This window comes from Xiphophorus hellerii, chromosome 8 (genome assembly GCF_003331165.1).
Source record: "Xiphophorus hellerii strain 12219 chromosome 8, Xiphophorus_hellerii-4.1, whole genome shotgun sequence".
Lineage (NCBI taxonomy): Eukaryota > Metazoa > Chordata > Actinopteri > Cyprinodontiformes > Poeciliidae > Xiphophorus > Xiphophorus hellerii.
Window position 1 is genome coordinate 8209360 of NC_045679.1, and position 18799 is coordinate 8228158.

Consider the following 18799-nt stretch of genomic DNA (forward strand, 5'->3'; position numbering starts at 1 on the left):
TGCAGTGTGGTAATGGTTTACCTTCCTCTTGTTTACGCTGATCGATTTGTGAAAAACGTTAACGGAGATGTCATTGATCAATCTCATCATTTGGCTGCACATTCATCAAACATTTTCACATTTATTGATTTACTTCTCTTTTTCTTGTGATGAAATTTTGAAATATTCAAATATTGCTGCCATAAACTCTTTAGTATCTCATTTTTTTTCACTTTTTGACATTTTGTTACATCATAACCTCAAACTGGAATCTATTTTATTGGGACTGACATCGACTGACCAACACAAACTTGTGTAAAATTGTCAAGTACAGAAAACATTTTCCTACCTAAAATACTGGCCTTAGACTAGGCCATTCTAACACATGAAAAGTTTCGTTGCAGCTCCTCTAGACTTGCTTTGAGTCTCTCGGCTGCTTCCTCAGATCAGTTCAGTGTTTTAAGTTGGCGGCCATGTTGTGGTAGTTTATGCTAATTAGTTGCTATGGTAATTAGAGGAATACCAGAGAAAATATGGACATAATGAGTTTTATTTGTATAAAAATGTGTATAATTACTACTAGTATTAACTGTTTACCATCTTTGTGTTTTGAATGAAAAGTGTTTGGTTTGAATTGATGTGTTTTTAGACTTATTCGACACTGACATTAAATCTTTCTATTCAAATCAAGCATGAAGACTTTTCTCACTGTGTATTAAGAAGAAACATTTTCTTGACCTTTTCCCGCCGACCTGCGAGGCCCTCCCACATTAATAGAAGTCAACTTCGCCCGACTACAACGATGTCACTTAGCGGGGGAGTTAATTGTGTGGCTAATCCTCTTGTTATTAAGATAATGTAGTCCAAGGCGGCGGTAATCCAGTCTGGAAATCCCTTGTTTTGCATTGCTGCGATGTCCTTGATTCAGCTTACTGCTTTGGCGTTTGGCAGGACCCCCCGTCATTCAGCATCACTCCAGCCCAGGAATACAGGCAGGACGCCGGGAGGACGCTGCTCATCCCCTGTCAAGGAAACGCAGCTGCAACAGCCACCTGGAGCAAGGTAAATCTGACACAAATAAAGCAAAATAAAAATATTCTAAATGAAAACTTACATTTTTTTTCTTTAACCAAAGCTGCTTGTCTCTCTGTGAAACAAAAAAATGTCTCTCTTTTGGGAAATGCTTGGGTTGGCATTGTGAGACCAACCCTTCACTGGCGGCCATATTGATAGGCTGTTGCTGATTATCCACAGAAAAGGTTTTATGTTTCTGTGGATAAAAGTGTGTCAGATTAAGAAATCACGATGTATAAACATTGGGCCGCAGAATAGTAATAACTGCAAAATCTCTGGCAGTACCAGAGATAACCAGGATCCAAACTTCATGACCGCATGTGACGATCAGAACCGGATCGGTACATCAGGAGCTTTGCTTTCGGACTCGGGTCGCTCTTCACCACAACAGAACAGCGTAGCGCCTGGATTACTCCAGCCCGATCCTAATCTGTAGGCCCGACTCCCGCTTCATCCCAACATCACATTCTGATACTTAAATTCCTCGATCCGAAGCAGGGAGCAACCCGGACCTGGAGGGAACGGGCCGGAGTTTAGTGGAGATGGCCCGGAAGAACCAGAAGACTTAGAGTAGCTGAGCGCTTCACACTCATCCGTCCGTCCGTCCATCCGTCCATCAAACAAGTCAATCCATCCATCTGTCCATCCATCCACTTGTCTGTCCGTCCAACCATTTGTTTTTCCATCCATCCCTCCCTCCCTCCCTCCCTTAGAACAGTAACATTTCGGCGTCGTGTGTTTAAATATCATTTGGCTAAAAGGTTGTCTCCTCGCTCCAAAGCTTCGTTGAAGGTTTAATAAACTGATTTCTAAATCCTCCCAGAGTTTCTCTGCTGCGGCCGAGGAAATGACGAGGAGGTTTGGAGTGTTGGAGATGAAATGTTCCCTACAGCAAGACGCAGCTCAGTCATTTCACACACTCGCCTTTGGCGATCCAGTCAAAGCCCAAAGGATTTCACACAATCCCCTGTGATCTATTATCCACCTCGTCCATTTCACCTGGATAGGAGCCACATTATCGGGATAAAGGCCGAACTGCCTCCAAGAAAAGAGCAGAGAAACACCATCCAAATGCTGACGAGTGGAAGCATGACTGTTTTTCCACAGCAGGGATTTTGGAAGTGACCAGTCTGGAAACAGTTACTTTAACTTAAACGGTTTAAATTCCAAGTTGGGCTAAATTGACCCATGTAGCTCACATGTAATTATCTTAATTTGCGATGTTGTCCTGAACTTTCAACTGCAGGGAAAGTATGAAAATATTCTAAAATCTGACATCTTAAGGCCCCGCTAAGCTCGTTTTATTCTGCCTGACATTTCCACATTTTCTTTAAATCTGTTATCTCAATCATCCCTTTGGTCAGATCACTACCACTAACATTTGTGTTTTATTGGGTTTTTAGGAAATAAACCCATGAAGTTACAGAAAATACATAATTTTAAAGTATTTAGCATCTGAAAATTGCAGCATGTAACTTTTATAAAAATATTTTTCTATATATTGAATCTATTACTGTGTTTTTACAGTATCAGACAAATAATCTGTGAAGAAATCGCTTTCTTCCTGTGCCTAACTAGGAACAACCAATCAGAGCCAGGAGGCGAGTCTTAGCGCTGTTAATCACCACTCTCCCTTTTCTCTCTCTGTTAACACAGGCTGTTATTAATGCTAAGGCTAATTAGCATGGGTTTTCTGTAACGGTAAGTTGTTTCTCTGCCTTTAACACATTCTTTAGTGTGTGCACTAGATTGATTGGCAGCGCTAAGACCCGCCTCCTGGCTCTGATTGGCGCCAGAAACAACGGCAATTATAGCTAAGGAAAGAGGTGGAGGAGATAAATTTTTTAACAGATTATCTGTCTCATATTATGATATCAGCACATGGTGACAATTTCAACGAATATGTAAAAAATAAAAATGTATATACTCGAGCTTAAGGCACCACTGAAGTTGTATTTTGCTTGAAAGTGGCCACGTTTTGTCAGATCACAACCAACATTTATATGTTTTTCTGGGTTTTTAGGTGATAAACTAACAAAGTTGCAAAATATCGTCAAGTGAAAGTAAAAGATACATAATTTTGTGAAAACTGAAAGTATTGTAAGATTTCTGTTCGATGTAAATTACTTTACTGTTGGTTTTTTTGGGGTTTTTTTTTTAGGTTGACCCGGTTCGTTCTGTTTCCTACTCCATCGAACCCAATGGGTCTTTGCTGCTGCAGCCTCTTCTGAAGGACCACCAGGGGGAGTGGGAGTGCAGCGTGTCCAACCGCGCTGCGTCCATAGAGACCCGCACACGAGTCTTTGTCCTGGGTGAGTCCCTCCTTAAAGTGACACCACGTGTTTCAGGTGATCAATAAAATAAACAGCAAACATGCTAACATGACAGCAGAAACTAACACACACGATCTCTGGTAATGAAGCTGGATGTTCAAAACGCAGTAGGCAAGTATTCTGATGGAAAGTTTGGTGGAAGGAAAAAGTGTAGCAGGGGAAAACAATGGCTAAGACCCATGTAGCAACCCTTCATTTACCCCCTTTTAAGTAAACTATTATATTTGCTGAACAATTCTCACATGGCTGCTGTGCACCTTCTTCTACCACATTTTTTCCTTCCACTAAACTTTCCATGAGTGTATTTGCATCCAGCGCTCTGGACGATCATCTTTTTTAGCAGCAGTTTCCTCCCAAAAAAAAGAAAATGCTAAAAAAATATTTTTTTAAATGTTTTTTGAGATGGTGTATCATGATTACATGATCTACTGCCACATTTTTTCCTTCCACTAAACTTTGCATGAGTATATTTGCGTCCGGCGCTCTGAACGGCCACCAGGGGGAGTGGCAGTGCAGCAGTCTTCTTCTTTAAGTAATTTTTGACATGGTATATCATGATCACTTGACCTACCACCACTTTTTTTTTCTTTCCACTAAACTTTCTATGAGTGTATTTGCATCCAGCACTCTGAGCTGCCATCTTTTTTTTTTTAGCAGCTTTCTTCTTTTTTGAGACGGTGCATCATGATTACATGAGCAGTTTCCTGTTTTTCTCTTTTACTAAAATCTCCTCGGTCCACCTGGACCAGCCGGTGCCTCCGCTCTGCTCCGCCTCCGATGTATAAATGCAGAACTTCAATAGATGCACCTCTGACCTTCTGCTCCGTCAGGTATCTGGAGCGCTGGCCGGTTTCCACCAACTCCTCTCCTCTCTTCTCCGCTCTCGCTGCAGGAACCAGTCCCCACGCGGCCGCCGCGCTGTCCGTCTCTCCTGGGCCGAGCCGGGCCAACCTATCCTGGGAGGCCGGCTTCGACGGAGGATCAGTGCAGACGTTTTCAGTCTGGTGGGTGTAAAGCCGCCCGCTTTCCTCTCGGGCCGTAACCATGGCAGCCATCGACGGCCCCGGTATTGCTCTATTGATCGCCGGGATGAGGAATTCATTTATCTGCCATCACCTCTTGGCGGAGTGGAGTGTAACTTTACGACGCTTCGGCCCTGAGAGCGAAGATAGAGAGCGACCGATAAAAGCCGACATAATAAGCTTGTTTCTTTTGTGTGTCAAGTTTTTATCATCCAACCGCGGCTTTCAGGGAGTTTATTTGGGGTTTATGTGACAGAATGAAAGTAGAAATGGATTTGGATTCAGACAAACTTCACTCAACCAGAACAGGAATAAAACTCATTTTTGTTTTGGGCCAATCCAGATCAAAAATGCTCTTTAAGGGCCGGTTGTGCCAGAATGTATTGATAAAACCGGTTCACATTTTTAAAATCCTTAAAATTTAATATTATTGTTGAACATCTTTTCAATCCCTTCAGGATTTTGTGATATTTTTTTATTAATCCCAAAGATAAATTAAGTTGTCTCACAAATTTCTTAAGAGTGGCTGTAGATGCTCCTGTAGCAGTTCGTGTCACAGCCAGTCTGAAGAAGCCTCTGACTGAAGACACTGTTTTCCCAACGGCGTCTGAATGTTCAGCAGATGTGTTTTGTTGAGCTCAGACTCATTTTCACATCATAATTTCTGTTATTTTCGCATCGAATATGACTAATTTTCTGATTTTTTGTTTATGTGACCTGACATGGACAGAGTTCAGTATATAAACCGAACGGAAAGTATTTGGCAAAAAAAGACGATAATGGCAGCTTGTTTTTGTATTTCCTTCCATTTACAGTTTCTTTAAAAGGATCGTATTATTCTCTGACAGACGGTTGCACTTTTCACATGTTTTAAAAAGGTGAAGAGGGTCAGATAGTTGTTAGTAAACAAACACAACAACTTCACCGTTTGCATGAAGTTTTCTTAAAGAATCAAACCTCTTCACTTGCATCCAAGCTCTCTTTTTTTTTTTTATTTTCAGACTGACTTGCATACTTTCCTGTCGTTCTGAATAGGTTAATGATTATTTTTTTCCTCTTAAAGCCCTGAAGGTCAGATAAAAGCTTCATCTCTGGTAGAAACATGAAAATCACACCTAATTGGAGTTGCGTGCGCTCTGTGCAATATCGGGGATCCATCAGAGCTTGTCTCTGCCGCGAAATCTCGAGCAGATGATGAGCATGAATGATTAATGAAACCTACTTTCCTGTCATGTTTCATACAGCCAGACTCCCAGAAGCCTCGCTGCTGTTTTGTTCTCACTCCTCCTCCTCCCTCCGTCTCTCCGGCTCTGCAGGGTGAAGAGAATTTCGGTGAGCGATGGCGACGGGAGGCAGGACTGGTACTCCGTACCCGTTCCCCCCTCATCCGGCACCAGCCTGCAGGTTTCGGGCCTTTTTCCCGCCACCGACTACCAGTTCAGCGTCTTGTCTCAGAATAAGTTTGGCACAGGGCCTTTCAGCGAGATCGCAACTGCACGCACTTTGGGTCAGTTCAGTTTTCCTCGTTTGCTCAATTTTTTTTTTATCTCTGCAGAACTGGAACAAGGACTCTACTGTTGGCTAAAACCAAATATTTACACACAACCTGCTTCTCTCAGTAGCTGTAAAAGCTACAAATTAGAAGTAGGAAGATAAATTTGCCAGTTTTGAAAAAAGCTTTAGGAAGAGGTGGTTTAGAAACGGATATATTTCACAAAACTGCAAGTGAAACATTTTTTTTTGCATCACATAACCAACAGCCGGATGTTACTACTGGAAGAAACGCCAAAGATAAATAGAATGCAAATACTGATTGTTGTACTCAAGTAAAAGTAAAAAGTAGCTGCCATGAAATTACTTAAGTAAGAGTAAAAAAGTGTTTGGTAAAAAGTTACTCAAGTTCTGAGTAAATGATCAAATTATTCAATATTTAAAAATTACACCAATAGAAGGATCAAAATGTAAACTTAAGTTAAAATTTTGTTTTTTTGAGGACAATAATTCATATAAGTAACAAAAAGTAACCAAATCAGGCAAAAATAAAATGTTTCCTGATCATTTTCTTTCAATAAAAACTTTTAATACTTTAACAAAAACTGCAGGTGTCTCTGGTGGACTTTTGTTTGTTTTTCATACGTTGGCAGAAAATCCAGAAATGTTACTCAAATAAGAGTAGAAATACTTCATAATAAAATTACTCAAACTAACAAACTAAGTAACTGAGTAAATGTATCTAGTTACTTCCCACCTCTATGTATTTACTGGTAATATTCTTATTTTCAGCCTGTGCTGAAATTTGTTGTAACTTATTGAAGTGACAAACATTTCCAGCAGCAAATACGTGTGAACTTTAACAAACTAAGAGAAATGTTAATATCTCGGCAGCTGTGACCTCTGACCTCTAGGAAAGATTTCACTGGTTTTCTCTCTACAAATATGTACAATATTCATATTACTACTTTCATTGTTGTAGTAACATAAAACAGAATATGTGTACATCTACAGAACCTATCTACACTTGGTTTCAGGTTTTATGTGCATGTCAGATCTTTGAAAACACTGACAAATCCTTTAAAGGACCATATTGTGTATTTTCCAGCCATGTGGCGCCATTTCATAGCACAATCAAGTGGCCATAATACCTCCAGTTGTTATAAAATGACTTCCTAATTTAATGCCTTGAAGTTGGGTCTCTGTCTCTTTAAGAAGCTCCTGCTCTTTCTGTAACTCCACCTTCAGGAAGTCATAACACCCTTACTAATCCTTTAGCAACATTTTTTACCAGCGTTTCACTGAGAAGTAGCTTGTTTAATGAGCTCAGCAGATCCGCAGTCCCACCAGGTGTTTGCTAATTGCTGCTGGCTAGTCTGAAGGAGCTGAGTGGGGGAGTTATGGGTGCAAAACTGCAGCTCAGAGGGGGAGCTTTGTCCTCGAAGGCGGGGCTAGCACCACCCAGCCGTTTTCAACGGAATGGTTGCCATGGCGATCAAACATCAAAGCAACACTCCAGGAAATATTAAAACATGATGTAAAGTGGTTTTTATGTAATGCTGCCCCTTTAATTGCTTTCTCCTCAGTGGAGCTAATGTTAGCTTCTCTTCCTCCTTCGTCCCAAACTCTCGGGGTTCTGCGTTGATTTAATTTCTTCCCTCTGATTGACTCAAAGTCTCTGATTCTCCTCGCATCAGATCCTCCAGAGAGGAGCATCAAACCGAAGCCCCCCGCGTCGCTGTCAGCTAATCAGAACTCAGCAGGTGTCATCCTGCAGTGGGCCCTCCCTGACGCCCAGCAGCCGCCCATCACAGGCTTTGTCCTCCAATCCCGCTCCACCGCCGCCGCAGCAGAGGACTGGTTTAATCTGGAGGAGAACATCAACGCCAGCAGCAGCCACATCCTGGTTAGGGGTCTGCAGAAGGTAAAGAGCCGACCCCCCTACCCTCTGGTTCTGCCTGTGCTGCAGTGGTTTCACTTTGTAGACTACATGACAGTCGTCACTTCCATTTTTTATTTTTTTTATTCCCTCCCTGTGCCTGTCTCATCTCCCCCTTCCCTCTCCTGTATGGGTCTACATGAATTCAAATGAACTTCATTAGCATTGCAGACAGCGCCATGTGTTGACAAAGTGTGGTTTCATCCTCTGTGTGTGTGTGTGGTTTCAGGGCCGTGTGTATGAGCTGCGGATGCTTTCTCGTCGGGGGGAGCTGCTGAGCGAGCCCGGTCCATCAGTCAACGTCTCCACCACAGGTAGGAGTTTGAGAAAGAGCAGCCGCTCCTCTTCAAAGTGACGCCGTCTCTCCTCAGCGAGGGGAATCAGAGCGAGACCCCTGGGAACGCTGCCCATTTGAAGCACGGCCCATAGAAATAGCTTCACTAATTTTTTTTTTCTTCTTCTTGTTCTCCTTTTATTTGTGTGTGACATGAATGTTAAATCAGACGTAGGACTCAATCAGGGCTCGTCGCTGCAGCATCAACTCAAATCTCTGTTTTTGTTTAGACAGCTGCGCCGAGTTTCGGTCATCTGGCTGCAAAACAAACATGTTCAAGGTTTGATTATGATGATGAGACTCCATCAGGAAACCAGATTAACAATTAAATTAAAAATAAAATCTATACCCAAATCATTATGATATAACAATGACTGTTCTGTTAAGACATTTAAATTGTAAAGAACGAAATGAAATGAGGAGTTAATCTGTAGTTAGCTTTCAAGGATTGTAGAAAAACAACTGTGTCAATGAGAATAATTAAGAGGTAGATATAAAAATTAAATGAGAAAGATGGACTCTTTCTGAAAACCGGGCTCACAAAACGATACAAAAAAAGTTTCAAAAATAAATTGGTAAAAGATCAAGTTGACTAATCAACATTTAGTTTGAACAATTGGTTTAAAACTTCCTAATTTGAGTTTATTGATTTATATATTTCAAAATGTTTTTTAAAAACGAGGGAAAACATATGAATACATAACCAAGAACAAAATAATTAGCTTAAAACTACTTCTCTGTTCGAAAAGGAGCAAAAAGATGTGAACACTAATTTAGCCCTATTCTTTATCTCAATTTAATGAAATATGTCACTTACCGACTCAATAATTATTAAAAATTTGTAATTAAAACCATGTTATAATATTCACTGGCGAAAGAGCCAACAAATAAATTACATTACATAGACAAAATTATTACAAAATAACTCACAAGACAAGAAAAGCCACATAATGATGATAATAGCAGCAGTAGTAAAGGTAGTAGTTGTAATGACGGTAGTATTAGCAGTAGTAGCAGTAATAGTAGTAGTATTAGTAGTGATATTAATAATAGTAATAATAATAATAATAGTAATATTGACAACTGTAAATAACAACCGGACATAAAGCATCAGAATAATTACCAACTCTTTGCCAATGTACGCCTATACTTTCTTCTTTGTCTGTGTTATATAACAATAAATCAATGAAAATAAAATATTTAAGTAAAAACAAATAACAAAAGCCAAAATTTGTTTCATTCAGGTCAAAATCAAGGTTTCATGTTTAGCAGTTAAGATTTGGACTTAAGCAGCATTTAAGCCACAGATTAACAATTAATCTGTGGTTTAAACTGAGTTTTAGGATTTGAGAATGAAACTTGGAATTTAGTCATTTATTTTTCTACTTGTGGCTAAATTTACAGTCACTTATTTCTTTGTCTGTTTAAACGTATTTGTTTGTTTTCAGTGACGGAGAGCTTCGCAGCTACGTCCACGTTTGTCCCGGAGTCGTTGCTGGCCGGTGTGCTAGCCGGGATCGGCTTCATGTTTCTGGCGCTGGTCTTGCTGCTCGGTTCTGCCTGCTTCGTCAGCCGCAGGAGGGACCGTCGCCGCAGGAAGACGGAGAACGGTCAGTAGTCATCTTCCAATGAAGACTTAGCACATTTTGATGAACTGTATGTTGAATGTGATCATTTATTCAGTAAAATATTGAGCCACTTCATATCTGCGTAATAAATTACTCTTCATGGATTTAGGAATTATCTTGTCCCTTCCTCATCCATCCAGTTGTAAAAATTATGGATGTTGTTCACATTGCTTGCTGATTTGTGTAATTTTTCATTAGGTGGTAATAAATGAAAGGGTAATTAACTTTAGCTAGCCTAGTTGCCTTGAGTCATTAAAGGGATCCAAGATTAGTTGAACATATCAGCCTAAATATGTTGTAATTTTTCTATTAACTAAAAATTGCTGTTTGTGATGCACCAAAACTCATAATTGCTTCAAAAAACATACATCTTTTGTTATGTTTTTCACCCATGGAGGTCGCCATTTTTAAACCTGCTCGGTTGATGACGCATAATGGTCCATTATGAACTGGAATCTACAGAGTAAACACAGATAGGCTAATTTTACCTGAGTAGTTGTCCATCATATTATGTTTGACAGGTGTAATTTCAGATGATGCCACACTGTGTCACTGTTGGCTGTAATAAAAAAAAACAGTGAGGTGAATCTGGATGAATTTCCCACATGAAAACAAAGAGCGCAGTAGGAGAGAGCAGGAGCAAACACAACTTCCAAAGGATGTACATTTGTGCCCTCAACATTTCTCTCCAGAAGACTTTGAGTCATTTGTACGAGCAAAAACTCGGCACTGGAAACTCTTTTAAGTGCTAATGGAGCTCTGTTCAGTTATGTCCGGATCGGACACAGAGCTATAGCAGTACTTACTGGATCACACAGTCCAACCTGAAGTACATGTCACTCATTGTTTCATTTACGAAGCAGCAGCAGCAAACACCAGCTGCTGCAGCCAACTCTGTCCTCTTCCACTGTTTGGTTCTACTCATCTTCATCACCTCTTGTGATTTCTACATTCCCATTGCTTTCCAGTTCAAATTGAAAAGGCTTAAAGACATTACTCATGCTGTTTTGGCTGGACCCAGCCAGGCAGTGGGACCATTAGACGTAATTTACCCAAAATGCATTGCAGCGTGAACAACATGGCAACGTTCCTGTGACAATATTTTATTAACATTTCTAAAAACTAAATGACCTACAGTATTATTACTGTATTGATTTTACATCTAAAATAAATATTTCTCAAACTCTACTGTTACAACTAATCATGAATCCTTCTATTTGGCTCTTGATGGGGTTGATATTGTTTTTCACTTCCTGGTCAGAAAGTCGTGCACCATCTTACACCTCATCCCTCCCTTTCAGAACCCCTTCCTGCCATCTATAAGTGCTCCCCAACAATGTGAGTACCCCTTTATCAGTCCACTGCAATATCAGACAGTAACCTTTCCCTTTTTCCTTCCTTTGAATGTGCTGAAAATGCCAACAGGTTTTTATTTCATCTTCTTATCTCCCTAGCGATGATCTATCCAAGCTGCTGGCTGAGCTTAAATGCAGTCAGTTTTTCTTCCACTTACAAATCTCTCTCCTCTGCCCTTCCCCATCTTTCCCCTCACTCTCACAGTAAGACTTCAGGCTCCAGTAGTCCAGACAGTTTGTTGAAGAAAAGCCTGCTCCCAGCCAGCTCCCACTACCCCACAACGTCTTCCACCACTTCTTCATCTCAGACGGACTGCTCCACTTTGAGCACAGAGAATAACCGTCGGCGCAGGACTCTAGAGCCAACCTACAGCAGAGGCCGCCTTACCAAGACAACTTCTTTAATTTCTCCCTCCATTGAGTTGATTTCTAGAGGTCCGGATGGCCGGTTTGCAGCTGGTGACTATGATACAATAAGTGTTAACAGCAAAACGATTTCCAGAGTCAAAAGATCTGTGTCACTCCACTTGGAAAAGGAGGACAAGAAAGACCTGCCATGTGTGCTTTCTGTTGACGTTCCTCCGTTTAAACTGGAGGGTGATTCAAGTCAAATGCACAGCTTGGGTCAACTCCCGCCACTTCAGGAAAGCTACATTGTTTCGCCTGATCAGAACAACTTGTACTCAAACACCAGTTTTTGCACCATGCCTTGTCTCAACAGAGGACTGCCTTCAGTATTTCCCGTCCTCCCACATCTCCGAGCCAGCATTGGTCAGCCTTCAACAACAGCGAGCACTTTGGTTCTCCAAATGGAACATGAACGTGAGAAAGGGAACCTTAGTCGGTGCCTGAGGCTGGCACAGGAGCGAGAAGAAATGGAAAGGGAGCTTCGATGGTACACACTAGACAGAAACTCCATGAACGTCAAGACAGAGGAAAGAGAAACAAGCAATGGGGACGAAAGTGTTGAGAGTCTTATGTGGGAATACAAAAGCAAGACCTTACCAAACATCTATCGTCAAGGTTGTAAGGAGAGATCTAGATACCTTACATCATCCTCAACCAACTGGGAAGCCCATCCTTATGACTCAAGTTCAACTTTGAATCCATTCAGAGATCATTTGAATACATCTCCCCCTTTCACTCCTTCTTTTTCTCCCATTTTTCTTGAATCATATACTAAGAAACCCAATGGAGTCCGCCACTCTTTTGTTGACAGCTCAACTCTCCCTCACCAGAGGTGTCGAGTAGATCCACCACAAGGCTACGATAGTCCAAGACGATTCTCATCCTTTGACCACCAAACAAGTGACTCATTCCGTAAGCCACAAAAAGAAAACATTCTTAGTAATGGCACAATGTTTCACAGCAACAGAAACTCTCCAGATACAGTACCAGACTCTACAAAATTGGACGAAATGCTCAGTGAACCAATTGGTTCAGTTGGCAAAGAGTCGTGTGTCGAGATGAGCGTAGACGAGCCGGAGTTTGAGTTGCCCACGTTGGAACCTGCGAAGCCCATGTTACACCACAGGATTGCTTCTCATGTTCAACACGGCTGCTCGCTGTCTCAGCGAAGCAGGCATGAAGACATGAGAAGAAGTACAAGCTTCAATTGCAGCAGGAATGCTTCTGTTGGCAGCTTTGACATGGCCCATCTCGGTCAGCAAACCTCAGGACCAGAACACTGGAGAGCTAGGACCCGAGGCTCCAAAACCTTGGACCGCAGTCAGCGAAGTCAGAGTCTAGACTTGAGGAGACAGAAGAAGAGTACCTTTCTCACACCATCCGCATGGGTAGAGTCACTCAGCCAAGAGGACTGTTCGGTTGAATTTTCTCATACAAGTACCAAAAGTGAGCAACATTTCTCAACTGCTGTGGGTCCAAATCGCAGTCGAAAACCTGACGTGCCCCACTACTGCGAACCTAGCCCCTCAGCTGACACTGCCAATCATCCAACTCCCAATCAGGACACAATGAAGGAATCAGGTTATTCTGTCAGCCTGAAGGAGGTTTCCACATACTTACCGCCCATCAGTAACGACTTAGAGGCACTGGAAGTGGACTCAGGAGGCTACGAGGGAGTGGCAGACTCTGGTGGCAGCTACAGCAGCTATGCTAGCAGCGGCCGCGGCAGCATGGAGACTGCTAACGGGCATCTGCCCTTGTCTCACTTGTCCCCAACGCTGACCGTCTCACCTGCGACTGCAGAGGACACTCAGGGGGGATCAGAGGACAAGGAAGGTGGACAAATAGAACCAAAACGAAGGTGATGGAGCACACCGACTTACTGAATTTTGATTTAGTTGAAGACGATGTCAGGGATTTTAGATAACCTCTGTGGTCGCTATCAACGTGAGCCCATTACTCATCTAATGTCTAAAAGTCAATAACTGGTAACTGAATAGAACAAAGTACACTTCAGAATATAATTCAGAAAAGGTTGTGCATGGAGGCTTTACATGCTAATGGTAGCTATTATGCTAAAGCGCCTGTAGGCAACCTAATAATATGTACTAAAGTTAATACATCATGTTCTAAAAAATTTTTTTTTTTTTTGCTTGTTAAATTTTGCCTCCTGGTGTTGGTTTGATAGAGCTAACAAAATGTCAATTTTATCATGCTAAAGCTAAAATTAGCATGCAATATGCTGCATATAGCAGCTTTAGCACGGCAGCATATACAAATTATATTAAATACTACAATTAAATAAGTCACTCCTATAATAGTCACCATAATAAAGCTAACATTAACATGCTAAAGCCGAAAAACAATTGTGCTAAAGTTAGCATTTACAATGCTAATTTTATAGTGTTTAAGATAATATAAGCAGGATAATTAGTATACTATGCACATTCAATCATGCTAAACAAATGTCTTGCATGCTATTGCTAGTATTATTGTGCTAAAGCTAACAGCAGCCAAATTCCAATTTATTATGCTAAAGTAAATGCTAGCATACAACGAAGCAATTGTTAGCAAGCTAATACTAGGGCTGTCATGTTAAATCTATCAAGAGTTCACTTATACTAATTCCCAAGCAAAAAGTAACACTAGCGCCTGCGGCTAATTTTTTTGTTGCTCTTTAGGAGGCAGCCTTCGGTAGATGAGAATTATGAATGGGATGCTGGCGACATCTGCTCACGGCCTGGAAAAGAAGATGGTGAGAATTTTAATTTTCTAGATTGTAAATTAATGTTTTAAAGCAAAATTACTTGTTAAAATTACACAAATGATCTGCTTAATAGATTAGTTAGTAGATTTTGATATTTATCCACACAGTAGCTTTGTTTCACTGTTTTCACCCAAGTTGTGTACTTTACGATATTAATTTCATCTTTATTTTGTATTTTTGTATTATGTAGCAAATTTACATTATCAATGAGTACACATGTTGTTATTTAATTTTAGTTTTATATTTAAAGCCTCACCTCCATAGAAATATCTACAATAAATTCTGAATCAAATATTGACATTTAGATTGATGATCTGGTCATCTGAGTATGGAAAAGAATATAAATTCTTCTAAAAATAAGTCCAAAATGATAAAAAAGAGGGAAAAAGTTAATTTTAGGTGATGTATTTGGATTTATGCTGACCTTTAGTAGTTTTGAGCATGATAATTTAACTATTTTACCTGCTGCTATGTTTAATTTTTACACGTTTTGAAATAGAAACCAAAAAATGTGAAAAATATAAAATAAAAAATTGAAGCTGCATGACGTATTGAGAATTTCATATCAGGGTTAAAAGTGTAAAAAATGCAATTACGGTACAAACAAAGAAATTCTGTCCCTGTAAGTTCCTGTTTAAAAACACGGCTGGCACAAACATAAAAGTAATATTCTTAACCAATAAAAAAAAGAATATTTTAATATGTTCTTTAACTTTCACCGTTTGTCTTATTGAAGTAGTTTTGGATTGTGATGGAAGCCAACATTTAAAAAACTAATTCCTGCAAAACTTTCTTCTGCCTGGGTGACATTTATAAATATATTTCCTTGAATAAATTTAGAGAAAGGTCAGGTCTCTCTTGGATAAGTCCGTTTTTAATATCCAGCCCTTAAACTGTGACTGTTTCTCACACATGGATGTTCACCATCAAGGAGATGAAATTTATACATCAAATACCAGCTGAGGTAAAAAAAAAAAAATCACAGCTTGTAATTTCACAAACTTCTTTTCCTTTTGTACCTGCAGGCGTTCTCCCAACACCAAACCCACAGAAGCCCGCTGCCAACCGGAGTCGTCCCAGCATGCCGCGCTCCGAGAAAGCACAAAAACGTTCCTCTGCGTTCGCGTCGCTGCCGGGGGATCAAAGCAGGCGCTCTGCTGTGCCAGAACCAGACGCCGTGCTGTTCTGACAGCGCCGCCGCTCGCATCGCCTCGCGCCGCGGTGGCGGCGGCTCGGAGCAACCGGGTGACGAAAGCTCACGCTGGAGAAAGTGAGCTCTTCTGCGATCGAGCTCGTTCTTTTTTTATTACATTTTTTTCCAAAAGTGGATAAAAGACGACCAAAGATGAGAGCATTTTGGTGGGTTTGGTCTTTTTTAGCTAATTATGCTCAGCATTTACCACACAGATTACAAATCCCTTTGTTTATTTTGCTAACTGTGGATGAATCAACCAGTAGGATTTAGACAAACTCTCATGCTGTGAGATCCAGCGATATTGAATTTCCAGAAAACGCGTCGCACTGAAACAAAAACAAACTTAGTTTTTTTCCCCAGCTACTATTGGTTTGCTCACTAGGGAGAATGAATAGAGCATTAAAATGTAATTTATTGTACTTAAATATGGGAGAATATAAGTAACATTAGGCAGTAGCTGCGTTTCCGTTACAAATATATGCAAAACTTTGTCAATACTCCACAGAAATGTGGAATACGCTACCATGAATGTTTGTTTAGCTAAAATCTTTTCTTGCCTTGTATATTGAACCTCTGTGTACAATAACCCTAAACAAACTACAACGCAATAGCTCCCAATGAGCCAGGGGAGCCCAAACGTTTGGACTCAAAACGTTTCGAGTCCAAAGATCTACTTTTTCTCTCACCAGCCGGCTGAGATCTACCTCATAACACGAAGATATAAAAATTGTAAATTAAACTTTATTGACTTGTTTTATATGCAAATATCCAAAAGTTATAGCAGACATATTAAGGTAATAGATAATGCAGTTTCTTCCTCAGTGAGATTCTGACACTGGGAGGAGGTTACTGGTTTCACAGGCTGGTTGCAAACCTGAGGCCGGCAGGTATTATTATGGTAAAGGTAAAATAACCTGAACAGGTGATCAATTCGTACCTTTTTACTCTCTTTGTGCTTAAGCCCACTCTCTGCTCTGCAAGACGAGCAGAGATCACGTTAAAAACATAACATTCAGTCCGTTACGATATCATTTTTTCAGGCTTGATATTTATTCCTCTATTATTAATAAGCGCTCCCCTGAACACAGCGGCGGTTGATTGGCTAATTTAAACTCCTGCTCTGATAGTCAGTCGATCTTTGAGACGCCTTTTTTTTTTTTGTTAATGGAACCGAAACGCACTGAATTGCGCAACACCTTGTTGAAACAATAATTACTGAGAATATAAATTTGAACACATTTTGTTGATTTATTTTTTTGTTCTTTAATAAAGTTACAATCATTTTGGATCTTTGAATATTTTGATAAGCGCGTCAGAGGAGGACAGGCTGGTTAAAAATGTAAACAAAACGTAGCAAAATTACTCATGGAACACTGTGTATGATTACATTTGTTTAAAATATATGTTAAAATATAATACTTGTAAAGAAAACACGGAGCTGATCCTAAAACTACCACAGTTACCGACGGCAACAGAAAAAAAAGGGGGGGTGGGGCGGAACTGTCAGTTACTGGTTGCTATGGTAACCAAGAGCAGAACTTAAAACACCAATAATTGTCTGAAAAATACAACTTACTGACTAAACAAAATGAATTCAAAGAATAAATAAACACATTTTTGAGAAACTTCACATAATTTTTGCGTGTTTCTTTGTAATGCAACTCTAAATTATTCAGGGAAAATTTCAAAAACATTTGACAATGCAGTGAGTCACAGTGCTACTTTACACCATCGGTTAGCATTTACAAACCAGCCAATCAGGGAGCGGGATTTATTTTTTTTGCCCGAAAAGCAGAGAAAAGGAAGTAGCAGCAGTGCTAAAACAATTTCCACTGAGCATATTAAAGCACATTAAGGTATATTTGGTGTTCGAACTATTAAAGTACGCAGAGATAAGCATTTTTACAGGAAGTTTAAAGGGTTTGTGGGATCTGTATGTGGTATGAGCTGGATGTATCATCCAGGAATAAATCAAAAATAATTTTACCTGTTTTCAGGTTTTGGTTTGAATGATTACATAAAACTGGTTAAAAAAAGTTATTTTCTTCTCTCTCTAATTCTAATCCACTCACCGGGTTTCCATCCGTCCAACATTTTTTGGTTTTATTGCCTGTGATTTATTGTTGATATATTAAGATTTGAATCTTTTTTTACTAAAAGTATAAATCAAGTATAAAAACTAGTTAACTATACATGAATCCTCACGAGTTTCTGAGTCATCTGCAAAGGCAAGAGCCAATTTGTGTAAAATTCAATTAATCAAGATTATTGTAGTGTTTTAAATATATATTAAAAAATTAAGCTTTTATTGTAATTAGAAGGTAAAGACGTGTGAGAGGCGTAATCCTTTACACACAGGATTAATTATGCTTTTTATCCATTTTTATTTCCTTCTGTTAGGTTGACATCTAAGAAATATAGAATAATGATGTATTTTTTGCAAGACATGTTAAAGTTATAACAGCTTCTTTTTAGAAAGAGATATTGAATTGATTGAATATTACAGGTTTTATTTTCAGAGAATATATTGTCATAGTCTAAAAATTCTGGATAAGAAAAACCTCAAAAGAAATTTAAAACTGTAAATTCAGCATTTTAATTTGGTAGAAGAGACAAATTTGTTGTAAATAAATGACTTTAAAGTATGAAACAAAATGGCTGCCACGTTGTAGGTTGGAGATCTGATCTGACTTTAAAGCTTTTAAATCAAAGTTTCTTTATGTTTGTTAAAAATTAAAGTATGTTTTTATATTTTGATGTCGCTGTGAACTTCATTTCATGTCACAAATATTTAGTAAGTTCAAACAATAACAGAATTAGAATATTTTAAAAATAGAAGAAGTCTGTGTTGGTGATTTGCATCACAATCCCGCCACGTTTAGCTCCCACTGCACAAACCTTTTACTACAAAACGCCATCGCTGTTAGCTTAGCTTTCTTTTTATTAGCTTCCTTCATGCTCTGTTCACACAAAAATCTGATTGTGTTCGTATTTAATTAGTAGTTTGAACAAGCAGTCAAATAAATGCACACATTTGAGCAAAAACAAATCAGAATTAGCATCAACCAAAATGTCGTGTGAATGTAAATGTTCTACTGTTTACTAATTGAGAAATCTCTGCTTGTACGGGATGTTTTTTTAGGAATATCTATCAGAGTAAATTATGTATTCAGATTATTTTTTTAAATATAAATTTCTTTGTGATGTGTATTTTTGCTTATGTTATATTTTGCGTCCTGCTGTTGGTTTGCTGAAGCTAAAAATGCCAATTTTA

At 39.5% G+C, this 18799-nt stretch overlaps 1 protein-coding gene across 1 annotated transcript in view; it reads left to right on the plus strand.

The window, feature by feature from the left end:
- The window catches only part of igsf9a (immunoglobulin superfamily, member 9a), a 64325-nt gene extending 46043 nt beyond the window's left edge, over positions 1-18282 (plus strand). Inside the window, exons 11-21 of the mRNA XM_032570137.1 lie at positions 931-1041; positions 3215-3365; positions 4279-4390; positions 5725-5915; positions 7597-7823; positions 8068-8152; positions 9621-9782; positions 11102-11138; positions 11361-13424; positions 14245-14318; positions 15356-18282. Of these exons, the coding sequence (XP_032426028.1) occupies positions 931-1041; positions 3215-3365; positions 4279-4390; positions 5725-5915; positions 7597-7823; positions 8068-8152; positions 9621-9782; positions 11102-11138; positions 11361-13424; positions 14245-14318; positions 15356-15519 (3378 nt within the window). The 3' untranslated portion in view covers positions 15520-18282. The remainder of the gene's footprint in view (positions 1-930; positions 1042-3214; positions 3366-4278; positions 4391-5724; positions 5916-7596; positions 7824-8067; positions 8153-9620; positions 9783-11101; positions 11139-11360; positions 13425-14244; positions 14319-15355) is intronic.
- The last annotated feature ends 517 nt before the right edge of the window (positions 18283-18799 follow it).